We start from the raw sequence: 13,068 nt of genomic DNA on the forward strand, positions 1-13,068 counted from the left end.
TGTGCCCCCTCACACCTTACATGTGGGGTAGTTACCACATTTGCCAAGCACTAGCCAGACTATACCTCTGCCAGGAATAATGTCATTCTGCTGCTGACGAGTGCTTTTCCTTTAATTCATCATCCCCTGAGCACTTTAGAAAGCAGATGTCTGAGCAAAGTATCTACAGCTCTGAGATATGAAAACATATTTGTGAAGACATAAGATAAAGTAAGAGTGGATTATTTATAACTATAATATAATACAGTCTTCAGGTATAAACTTTTAATTTATTATCATTGTCAAGAACATTTGAAGAACATTGTTGTCACATTTTATTAAATAGCATTTATAGTTCCGTAGTTATTTATGAGTGTTTATTTTTAACATGATTTTTTCAGAGCACGCTCAGTAATTTAAGGGTGTTTGATAAATGTTAGAGGAGATGAATCTCAGGTGGTTTACCTTTGAAACATTGAAATGCAAATTGTCAAAAGACAGTTGTGTGGAAGTATGTTTTCAAGTTTTCAGATAGCCGAAAAAAAAATGCATTGAATGTGCAATGAACGACTGCACATTGACATTCGCTCATTGCAGATTCGGCATTTTGAGTACGGAGTCCACTATAGTAGGGATCAGGAAATGGACCCCTTTCCCACTATAGTGCGACCTCGGAGTTAGAATATTAAAGTAGGGGGGTGGGGGGTGCCCCCTGCATTACATTGTGTGTTCGACTTCTGAGTTCGAAACTCAGTGAATCTGCTGTTCAATTTGCTGAGTTTCGAACTTCAGAGACGTTCGACAATCTGGAATCAGCTTTTTGGTTCGCCCAACTGATTGTTCAAAAAGCTGACTTTCAATGTTTCAAAGGTAAACCTCTCAGGTGCTAGGTGTGAATGAGATACCACAGGAGGTGTCATTGTTATGTGACAGAGTAACCCAGTCTGCATTTCAGTTGTACTGTAGTGCCAAATGAAGTAGTGGTATGCAACTTGAACTGCAAAAATATCACTTTGTGTTGCAGTTGCATTTTATATAGCACTGTTATGGGGTATTAGATACTGCATAGGTACCATTTAACAATTTGGTACTTTTTTGTATTATCAGAACTAGGGCTGTGCTTCCTGTTCTGAATTAAACACTTAACTACCTGGAATCTTTGGGGTTTGCATTTACTCTGTGGATCAAAATAGGTAAAATATCATTAAAGTATAATAAAAACTAATAGATATCTGTAGTTATTTGTTTTTTATCCCTTGCCTTGTCCTTATCCACATTTGGTGGATAATAATGATGGTAGTTTGAATTGCATTTTATTAATGATATCATATGAAGTGACAGCTTTGTTATTATTGTTTAAAACATTTTACTTCATTTCTTGCTGTAAAATGTTCAGGACTAATTATATTTAAAGCAAACACTTGAGTGTTGCTTTATCAGATGATAAATATAATTTAAAACAATCAGGTTAAGTGAACATAGTCAGGAAGAAGAATTTGGAAGCATGTGCATTTATGCATAGTGCAAAAAGTATGGTTGGAGGGAGGCTTGGATTGAAACCCATCTGGGCCCAAGGTACACTTAATCTGTTCCTGCAGTCATGTACTGAGGTAAGCGTAAATACTCAAAATATTTATTTATTTTTATTTATTTATTTACATTTGTTTGCCAGGTAGTGCCCAACTGGGCTGGTGGCCCATTTTCAGTGGAGACCTGGGGAGAAAAGTTCCACACATAAACAATACAGAACAGAAACAAAGAAAGAAACAATCTACATTACTACATTAACAGACATCTACATTATTACGTGAACTAAAAAAATAAGAGCAAAATTTACTAAGTGTATCAAAATTTTACAAACAAAAATTATTCATTAGTAATTTTCTTTGTAGAAAAAATAGATTTAAAGTGTACTCCATTGAACAGGAAGAGTAATTATTAGCTGATAACAAGCAGTGATCAGGCCTAGACTGTAGGGTATGCAACTTAGTTAAGGAAAATATTTTGCTTATGAAAAATGATAGGAGTAAAATAACAAAGGTGAACAGATCAAAAGCTGTGAGCATGTAGACTGAGGGGAGAAAAGCAGAGAATAGGAGCTGTAATACCGCCACCTCAAGACATAGTTCACAAAGTCAGTGTGCTAAACAGTCACAGCCCTTAAGGCCAAACAACATGCCAGACACACTTGACTCCATAGTCAGACACACTGACGTCCCGCTCACCAGACTGAACAAGGAAAAGGTCACAGTAAGCTGCCTGTCGGGAGCTAGAATCCGCCACATAACACAACCACTCAGGTCACTCCACAGCAAGTACAAATATGACTCAGTCATTGTACATGCCGGTGTGAATGACCTGAGATGTACCTCCCTGGACTACATGAAAAGAGACATAGAGGAGCTCTCTGATTATGTAGCCCAGGCCGGTATGACCCTGACCCTGAGCAGCATCTTACCCTCACCAAGAATGATGCCACAGTACAAAGACAAAATGATCAGTTTTAACAATTGGCTTAATTACTGGTGTCATTCTAAGGGGATCCAATGTCTGTCTGCTTGGGATGACATACTTGACAAGCCACGCTGCTTCACAAGGGATGGCTTGCACCTGTCATCCCTGGGCTTCCGGATATTGGCCAAGGCTCTTGCCACCCCCATAGTGCCTTTTTTAGGCAAGGCTCAAATGACAAACCTACCTCCCTAAAAAAAAAAGTGGAAAAAAACTAAGGGTAATGCTGCTCAATGCCAGAAGTCTAAACCTCAAGATGCACGCCCTCGAAGCCCTCCTCAGTATGGAGAACATCAATGTTTGTGCAGTGACTGAAACCTGGTTCAAGGCTCCTGAGAGCACCCCAGCACTATCAGGTTTTACCTCATATCATGCTTTCCGGCCCCAAAACTTGGACCGAACCACAAAAGGAGGGGGAGTATCCATATTCATCAAAGATACCCACACCTCCAGGTAAGTGGTAATGCACAAAGCATCGGAGACCATCCAGGTGCAACTAACCATAGGCAAAACTGCCTTACAGTTTGTAGCATGCTACAGACCACCCTCTCAAACTCAGGAACCCCACACAGCCTTCCTGAAGACACTGGGGAGTATGACTGTCTCTCCAAATACCATCATATTGGGAGACTTCAACTACCCAAACATAGACTGGGAACATTACTCAAGCCCCAACGCCCTAGCCCAAAGGTTCCTAGAATTCATAAACTCAAATGCAATGGAACAACTAGTCACCATTCCCACAAGAGGAGACAATATACTAGACCTGATCATCACAAACATGGGGACAAAATGCTCCACACCGGAAGTATATCCCTCTTTGGTAAGATCAGACCATAAATTAATCTCACTGGAAATCCACATCCCGCCCCCCCCCTGCACAAAAGACCACAGTGAAGAACTTCTCAAAAGACAGCTTCACACTTCTTAAGACTGAAGTGGTATCCTTCAAGGCCCCTGGGCCAGTGGAAACCACAACCCACACTGCTGAATCCTTTGCAAATGCCTTCTACGGGCACCTTCAAGAATGCATGGATCATGCAATCCCAAATAAAACCAAGACCCATTCCCCCAAAGGCAGGTGCCCGGTCTGGTGGACCCCAGCCATAAACAAACTTTACAACAGGAGGAGGAAGCTACTACATGACAGAACAAAATCCCTAAAAGGGAAGGCATCTCTGATCAGTACTAGCAAAAAACTACGATCACTAATAAAATCATCCGAGGCCAACTTTGAGAGAAAAATCGCAAAAGACACAAAAGACAATCACAAGGCCTTCTTTAGCTATGTTAGAAACCTGGGTGGAAACTCCCAGATATGCTCAGAGTTAGTCCAAAATGACACAAAATACACTGAACCCACTGACATTGCCAACATTCTGGCAGACAGGTTCAGTGCAAATTTCTCCTCCCCTCCCCCCCAAAAGGAGAAATAACTATCCCAGCAGAGTGTAGCCTCCCTAACATCTCAGATGCCCAGGTGAGAGCCGCCCTCTCTAAAGCTAAAAACACAGCATCAGTGGGACTGGACGGTGTCCCGGGCTGTGTACTACATGAACTCCAAGAGGAACTAAACCCACACATAAGGCTGCTATTTAATCTTAGCCTTACTACAGGATACGTACCCAAAGAGTGGCGTACAGCAACAGTGGTCCCACTTCACAAAGGTGGTTCTTCTACGGACCCTGGAAATTACCACCCCATAAGCTTGACGAGCCTGGTCTGCAAAGCTATGGAGAGGATCATTATGGAACTCATAAACAAAGACATTGGGGACCTACAGACATTGGATCCTACCCAATTTGGCTTTGTCAAGGGCAGTTCCTGCCTTTTGATCTTGGTCGACTTTTTTGAAACAGTCACTAAGGCCATTGATGAGGGTAAGGCAGTTCACACATCCTACCTTGACCTTGCAAAAGCCTTTGACACAATACCCCACTCGGGCATCATAGACAAACTCACCAGCTTAAATGTAAACCCATATGTCGCAAACTGGCTCAAGGACAGAACTCACAGGGTCAGAGTTGCTGGAGCTATGTCAGACTCTAAGCCAGTCACAAGCGGTGTCCCACAGGGCTCAGTCCTGGGACCCCTCTTGTTCGGCATTTATTTTTCCGAGGTACAGGCAAACATAGGAGGATTGTGGCTGACAAAGTTCGCAGATGACTGCAAACTGGGCGCCATAATTGATACTCCAGCGGACACAAACATCCTTCAGAGAGGCCTCATAGAAACAGATAATTGGTGCCAGAGCCATGGCCTAAAGCTGAACGCCAAAAAATGTATAGTCATACCCTTTGGGAAAAACAAGGTACCCACAAATTACCACATAGGTGGTAATCCATTAAGTATGGAAGAGGTAATGAGGGACCTAGGGACCCAGGTTGACAGTAATCTCTTATTTGACACTCACATTGCCAAAGTGGTTAGGAAGACCTTCTATATTGCCCACCTTATCATGAAGGGTTTCACATCTAGATCAAGAGAGGTCATTGCACCCTTGTACTCTTCTCTTATCAGGCCAATGATTGAGTACAATGCCCCATTTGGCATGTATCTTACCCGACACCTGCAGCAGTTGGAAAGACCCCAAAAGTTCCTCACCAAGAGGATAAAGGGTCTTAAACATATGTCATATGCTGCCCGACTGAAAAAACTCCAGCTCTATTCAGTCGCATACCGCCTACTCAGAGGTGATCTGTGCCTGACGTACAAGACCATGTCCAATCCGGAATTAATGGACATGCTCCACCTCAGAAAATCCAAATCCATCAGAGCTATGAGAGCAAGAGACTTAAACCTCAACACAGAAATAAATAGGACATGCTGGAGGGACAAATTCATAACCCAGAGGCTCCCCACACTCTGGAAGAGAATCCCAATCCATGTTAGGCAAAGCCCCTCACTAACTCTATTCAAGAGAAATCTTGACGAGTGGATGGGAGATCGTAGGTTTACCCTGGGGGTCATCTCTGTGTCACTACTAGACAGAGGCACAGTAAACTAAACCCTAAAAGGGCGTAGTATTCTCATCCTAAGGGGTGGTGAAAGCCACACACACTCTGGCTAGGCTTATAAATGCCCTAGGGCAGATAGCCTAGTACGTATGAACCTATGAACCTATGAATAGAGGAAAATTGTAAGGTATAGGTATAAAAGAGCATAAGGGAGAGTGGTTATCCTGGTGGAGAACAAGGGCAGAGCCAGTAGCTTTTTAGATGTTCCTTTAATCTATTTTTAAATGTTGAGAAACAAAGGGTGCATTGTAAGCTTAGTGGAAGAGCATTTCTGGACTTGGGTACTTTGAGTAGAGGGAGTCTCCATGGTAGTTATGTGACTGTCTTATTTTGAGTAATGGCCTATTAGAAGATATAAGGGGCCTATTGTTCACTTGTAGTTGGAATAAGGTTGAGATTGCTGGGCAGCTATGTGGATTGTGTGTGATTGTTTTGTGCTAGAATTAGTTGGTTTAAGGTTAATAGGTTTGGCAGTTCTAGCCAGTTGAGTTGAAGAAGAGCGGAGCAGTGGTGGGTTTTATGGAGATGGTCAGTGGCAAACTTTGCAATTTTATTAAGCAGGATTCAAGGCTGTGCAATTCTGTCTTATGTAAGTTAGTAAAGATATGTGAGCAGTAGAGAAGTATGGATAATAGTTGTGACCTAGCAGTGGCAAGCCTGGCTTGAGGAGTTAGGTGAGGTTTGGCCCTGTAGAGGGCATCTAGTTTGGAATTGACATTTTTGATGGTTTGAGAGATGCGAGTATCAAATTTGAAAGGGTCATCTATTGTGACACCTAGGAGTTTGGCCTGGTTTGAAGGCTCAATTTTGGTACCATTTGAGGAGTGGGTGTAGAGGGATGGGCAATTAGATTTGGTAGTTTTGTTTGAGATCATTATTAATTTTGCCTTATTTGGATTTAGAATGAGTAGGTGGTTTGTTAAAAAAGGTTCTACTTCTAGAAAAGCTTTTTACATTTTTTCATTTAGTGCTTGTGGGGAAGAGGTAGAGCAGATAAGGGAAGTATCATCAGTGCATTGTATTGTAGTTGCCAGTTGGATAGCTGTGTTAAGTTTATTAGTAAATATGATAAATAGAAGGAGGCCATGTATAGATCCTTGGGGTACCCCAGTGGTCACTGGTAGCAGAGGAGAGTTTGTTTTCCCATTTAGTAGCCTCTTGATGGTTAGAGGGATAATTGCAAACCAAGACAGGGCTGCTGGGCTGAGGCTGTATGTAGTAAGTATGTTTAGAAGTAGTTGGTGGGAGATAGTGTCAAAGGCTTTGGACATGTCTAGGAATATTGCCGATACTAGTTGTGCCTTGTTCATTAGGTGGTGAATGGTATTGCTGAAGGATAATAATGCTGTGCTAGTACTATACTTTGATCTAAAACCATGCTGGGAATCTGATAGAAGGTTGTTGGTAGTCAGGTGGTTTGGTAGTTAAAGCTGACTCCATTTTTCTAGGATTTTTTGCTAAGGGTGGGAGGATAGCTATGGGGCGGTAGTTTGAGATTTTTCTGGAGGGGCCACCCTTGTGGAGGGGGATGATGTGAGCAATTTTTCATAGAAGGGGCACATATTGTTCGGCTATAGAACCATTAATTAATACTGAGATAGGATATGCAATGGATGGAGCAGCAATTTTTAAGAATTCATTAGGAAGCTGGTTGGCTGCTAGGCAGCAAGGTTTTAGCTTGCTTAGTAGCTTTTTAATGTAGGAAGTTTGGAAGGTGGAACTGGAGCCTAGTGAGGGCAGGGTAAGGGGCAGTTGTTTTTTGGTGGCAAGCAGGGAGGAGATGGAGTCAATGAACTGTGAGTTGAATTGTGAGGCTATGGGTGTGGTGGTATTGGTAGTGGAAGGAGGGGAGGTGCTGGGTTTACCAGGGCTGAGGATGAGGTTTACTGTTTGCCAGAATTTTTGTAGGTTGTGAAGGAGCTTTTGCTGAATGGTTTGGAAATAGTGTTTTTTATCACTGTTAATTTTTTTCTTAGTTTGGTTTCTCAATTGCTGATAAGTGGTGAGGTTGGATTTGTCTTTGGTGGACAGATATATCAATTTGGCTCTATCTCTTTGTTTAATGAGTTGTTTTGTCCCATGGGGAAAGCCATGGTAGTTGTTTGGCTTTAGAGCATATTTTTCTGGTGAGGGCTAGGTTATTTAGGATTTCAAGGAATTTTTGTGTTAAAGAATTCAACTGCAAGGTCTAGGTTTAGGTTTTTTAATGGGGACCAATCACAGCGTTGAAGTAATAGGTGGAATAACTGGTGAGAAATGTTTCTTACTACGGTTGATTCTGAAAGGATTGTAAGCTTGTGTGCAGATTCTTTTTCTGAGTAGAAATGTGGGGCTATGGTCACTAATATTGATGGGAAGGCAGCTGGCTTGGTCATTTAGGTTTGGTTTGTTAGTTAATATCCAGTCCAGTAATGACTCTTTTTTGGAGCTCTTGTCAGCTCAAGTGGGACAGTGTATAAATTAGGAAATATTGTATAGATTAATGAAGTTGGTAGGGCAGTCTGTGGAGCAGATGAGCCAGTTGAGATTAAAGTCACCTAGGATGATGGTTTCTTGGTTGAATAAGTGGACAGACCATGAGAGGAGAAGTTCTATGTTGGGGAGGTTGTTTCCAGGGGGCAGATATGAGATATTCTGCAAATGCGAACATGCAGACTAGACAGCAAAAAATGCTAATTCCAAAATATTGATATCATGTCAAAAAACACACTAAGATTCCTCACTTTCTCATCTTCGTTTTATCCCCACAATAAAGAAAGTTAAGATTCATAATTGAGACATTTGATTACAAGTTTCTTGGAGTTGTTACTTTTCAGGTAATTAGAGTTAATCCAGTTTTGGTATATTCCAAGCATACTTCTCAACTGTCCAGATTTTTGCAGAATGTCAAGTTTTTTGCCTAATATTTTTGATCTGTTCCTCATAATATTTGTGGTTTTCTGGCAAATCATTGGGAATTGATGTCACTAAATAATGACAGACATTTGACTTCCAGACTTCCTATCCTTCAGAAAATGCATGGTAACACAAAACCTGTTATTCTAACAGTGTTCCATATTAATAAGAGAAATAATTAACATCTGTCCCTGACTTTGGTCCTTTGTCCCCCCACCTCCAAAATTACTTTTGGCTTTGTCAAGATTTCTTGCAATAAGAGGTTCATAGATAAATTCCAAGTCCTTGCCTAAAGAATCCACAGTAGGAAAGAAAAATTGCCTGAGGAAAAGAGAGTACATGTTAGACATAACAGTGCTGCTGTAAATCTTCCTGACTAATGAGCTCACATACTGGAAATGTGGATGTCCCCTGCAGTCTTCTATTTCGACAGTCCAAGGTAAGCAAATTTATAGATTGAGGGAAAATACATGTTCAACCATTGAAAACAACTACCTTCACTTACAAGATTCAGTTACCTCAAAATACAGCATATTCCACCGGGAATGTTAAAACAGTGCTGTCAGAAAATTGTGATCTTCCTTTTTCTCTGTCTTGGAATAGGAAAATGCAGAATCATACTACTGTGAAGAGAGAGAGTAGTCTAAGCTAAGATCTGCTAACATAGTTCCTAGCAGGCCTAGATAGTATTCAGGAGGGTTATTCATTTGGTATAATCTACCTAAGTTTGTAAAATGTCAAATATTGAATTTTAAAGACATTTATTATGCTTTTATAGTAGTTAAGGAAATCAAAATTGCTTGGCCAGACAAAGTGAACTTTACGTGCAAATATTGCTTTGCATGATGATGTGTTAGAAAATTACATTTGTTTTTGGAGCTGGTATGGTAGAAAAATAATGAGGCTTGTGTGTGTGTGTGTGTGTGTGTGTGTGTGTGTGTGTGTGTGTGTGTGTGTGTGTGTGTGTGTGTGTGTGTGCGTGAGTGTGCGTGTGTGCGTTTGTGTGTGTGTGTGTGTGTGTGTGTGTGTGTGTGTGTGTGTGTGTGTGTGTGTGTGTGTGTGTGTGTGTGTGTGTGCTTGTGAGCCCTGGTGAAGACAGGGATCACATAGAGGTGACAAGGGGGCCAAGACCAACTAATTTTGTCACACAGAGGTTTGGCATGGATCACAAGGACTCATTGTATGTCAACCTGTTACATGCAAACAAACATATGCTTGTATAAGGGCTAAGTACAATACTTGAACTACCCCTGATGTCTTCTTCACTGAATTCCCTTCTCAGTTTGGTCTCAACCCAGTGATGAGGAATGGAGGGGCCAGCTGATCAAGAGACTGTCTGATGGTTGGCTGTAAGCAGGGACAAAAAATAGCAAAAAAATGAATAATAAATAATAAAAATATTACATCTGTCAATAACAAAGATGAAGTACTTAATGCTGTCTATGTTTATTTATGATTTAAACTGTGGAAGCTTGAAATGCAAATCACCTTTTACACAGCAGCAGAGATATGCTGAGGCAGCATGACCATAGTTATGCCAAAATGGCTAAATCATAAAATACAGACTGCTCTGCATCTGCCTTGGGTAATCAGAGCTATGAATTTCTCGACTTTTATGCATTCAGCAAGCTGTTCAAGGAGATTAGTATATATATTAGGGTTTGATTTGTATCACAGTGAGACCGCACTGCAATTCTAGAAGTTCTTGCAGTTAGAATAACTTTAGCAATAGGGGGTAAGCACATGTACCATAGCTGATAAGCAAACTAACTGTATGCTGTCTCAGAGGCCCATCACTTTGCATTGCATTGAAATACTTTAATAAGCAAAATAATAACGTTTAACACCACAGTGAAAGTGTATTAGCATTTTTGTCTCTCATAATACAAAACTTCATCAGAATTAGTTATAGCACACAATTTCCTCTCCAGATTTGTCTCTCATAATACAAAACTTCATCAGAATTAGTTATAGCACACAATTTCCTCTCCAGATATACTTCCTTATTCATGAACAATTAATTAACACAATGAAATTTAATTTTAAGGAACCCTCATTTAAAATAATTTCATTAAAAATTTTAAATAACTGAACAAATAAATAAATACCTAATTAACTAATAATAAATACCTGATAGCACATGATATTCACTCGGTAAGTTTGGTTCTAGGGTTTTACTTATGTGTGGCTTTTCTTGATGGTTGTTTTTAATTTGACACACTGAATTTTTACCTGCTTCCTTTCTCTTTTCTGGTGAAATATACAAAATATTCTAGTGCTAAATGCACAAAGTATGTTTAGTATGCTACAAATATCCCAGGATCCTAGGAAATACAAGGCAATTGAGTCACAAGACCATAGACCACTTTGCCAGTACCTACCCTCATGCTTTAACCCCCACCCCCAAATAAGACCAAAACAGGCAAATTCCAAAGTAAATGTATAAATATCCATCCAACATTCAATACTAACTCTAGTCAGATTGACATGAGCTCCACCAATGGCTCATAAATCATAAACTACTTCTCAACCCTACCAAGACCAAAACTATGCTTTTTGGAACACCTCAGAAAATCACCAAGCACCTGACTCGTTAACTATCTTTGACCTACACAACCATGCCATAAAGACAACCTCCACCTTAAAATACCTAGCACTATGTCTCGATTAGTTATTAATCTTCCATTTCCAAACAGACAAAATTAGAGCCAAAGCAAACTTCCTCCTCTACTGGGCCAAAAACATCTCTTTTCTATCCCAACCAGCCAGAGCAGCCAAAAGTTCTCCTTTCTCAACTTGAATATGGGGTCCCAATTTTTGTTTCCGCCTCCAAGAAAAACATTGCAACACTCTAGACTATCTCTAACAACATCTTCCAATTTACCACAAATTCACCTTTCTGTGAGCATCACTGTATCAACCTTGAAAGAGCCAAATGGATACCCATAAAACAAAGATCTAGCCTACTGTTAGGATCCCAACTCTACAAACTACTTGAGCTCCACATATTTGTTGTCCTTGCAGCTAGTCTTCATGAAAGGAAAAAAAAACTCCTCATACAACCTGAGACACTATCACAAGCCACACAACTGTCATTATCCCTTGAACCAAATTCCAAAACACTGCACATGCTTTGTCCTCTCAGGCACCTTCTCTTTGGTAAGCTCTCCACATCAGCGTTAAGGAATCCATCCATCCATCCATCCATCCATCCATCCATCCATCCATCCATCCACATCACCTTTTCCCAATTTTTGTACTTGGGGTCAGGGTGTCCCTTCAACAGTGACAATCATCATGCAAAACAGTAAGGAAATCAACATGTATTACAAATTTATAATACAACTCTAAAAGCACTTTTTCATCCAAGTTAAATGCACCTGCTTCAACACAGTTTGTATCACCTAACCTATTTCCTTTCCAAGTCTCCTCTCCTCTCTCAAGATTTATTGAAGATTCACCCACTTTAGAAACAAATGTATATATTGTACATTGCACTCTGTTTGATTGTACATTACACTGAGCTTGTCCACTGGATATATTTACACAGTTTTTTTTCTATGTAATTAGTCTGTACTGTTCTGTTATTGCTTACATTTCCATATTTTTGTTTGTGAAATGTTTTATATTCAAACTGGATTAAGCCTGAAAATTCTCAATATTGATCAGTGCACTACCCCACTAAATAAATGCAAATAAATAAACAAGGACCCCAAACTGCAGACACATATTAATTATTTTCTTAATCAGAATACACTGATAAATTTTATGTCATCTTGACCAAAAATAAATAATGTATGAACAAATATTACAGTTTGAAATGTAGTAAAACAACTATCTAAATCATTTCCCATGAGCAGAACTCTGAAATAGAAAGCTATTATACTACTACTACTTCCAGAAAGTTGCTGCTTTAAGATGTCCTCAGGTAAAGGATCTATCAATCTTTTTAGGAACCAATCATTCGTGTCTCCCAATACACTGAAATGAGGATCCATGAGGGCATCTAAGAATGATCAGCTCCTGTGAAAGAAATTATTTTATCTCTTGTAGCTTGCATTCATAACACAGCCTGCAATTGTATGTGAATTTGTAGTAAATGTATAGGTTTGTGTGCTTAAACATCTACTTGTAATGTTTCCTTATGGCAATCTTTTGTCTCCCACTTGCATTTTGACTTAAAATATAATCCATCTTTGCTTATTAGCCAAACAATGGGAATAATTTGTTTCTATACACATGTAAAAGCACCAAAGGTACAGTGTTGGCATATCCTAAAATGGTTTCAGTAATAGTTACAGACTTTGTATGAATGCAACAATTTAATGGATACATCCTATTTTACAAATGTTTTAATCATTTACAGAAGTTCCTTTCCTTAAAAAGGAAGCTGCACAGTTTGACAACTTAAAACTTACAATTCGTCAAGATGGAGAAAAAGTAATTGTATTGGAAGACAGTAGATTCCGGACTGTCGAAGTAAATTTCACCATGGGAATACCTTTCGATTACACTTTAGCAGATGGAACAGAGGTTGCGGTAAGAAATATCCATAAAATCATCTAGGCTGTAAAGCAGAAAACTGGCATTTTTGCTACATAATTATTGCAGTCTCATATAACTGTCCAGTAACAAGTATATAGTTATTGAATCATAATTATTTTGT

The 13,068-nt window shown here is 39.7% G+C and overlaps 1 protein-coding gene across 2 annotated transcripts in view; it reads left to right on the top strand.

Annotated features, from left to right (window-relative positions):
• The window catches only part of FABP2 (fatty acid binding protein 2), a 286,606-nt gene that overhangs the window by 32,370 nt on the left and 241,168 nt on the right, over positions 1–13,068 (top strand). For both annotated transcript variants that reach the window (XM_044061650.1, XM_044061651.1), the window contains one exon: positions 12,769–12,941. In XM_044061650.1, coding sequence (XP_043917585.1) covers positions 12,769–12,941 — 173 coding nt within the window. The remainder of the gene's footprint in view (positions 1–12,768; positions 12,942–13,068) is intronic.

This window comes from Protopterus annectens, chromosome 2.part0 (genome assembly GCF_019279795.1).
Source record: "Protopterus annectens isolate FY-2018-M chromosome 2.part0, PAN1.0, whole genome shotgun sequence".
Taxonomy (NCBI): domain Eukaryota; kingdom Metazoa; phylum Chordata; order Ceratodontiformes; family Protopteridae; genus Protopterus; species Protopterus annectens.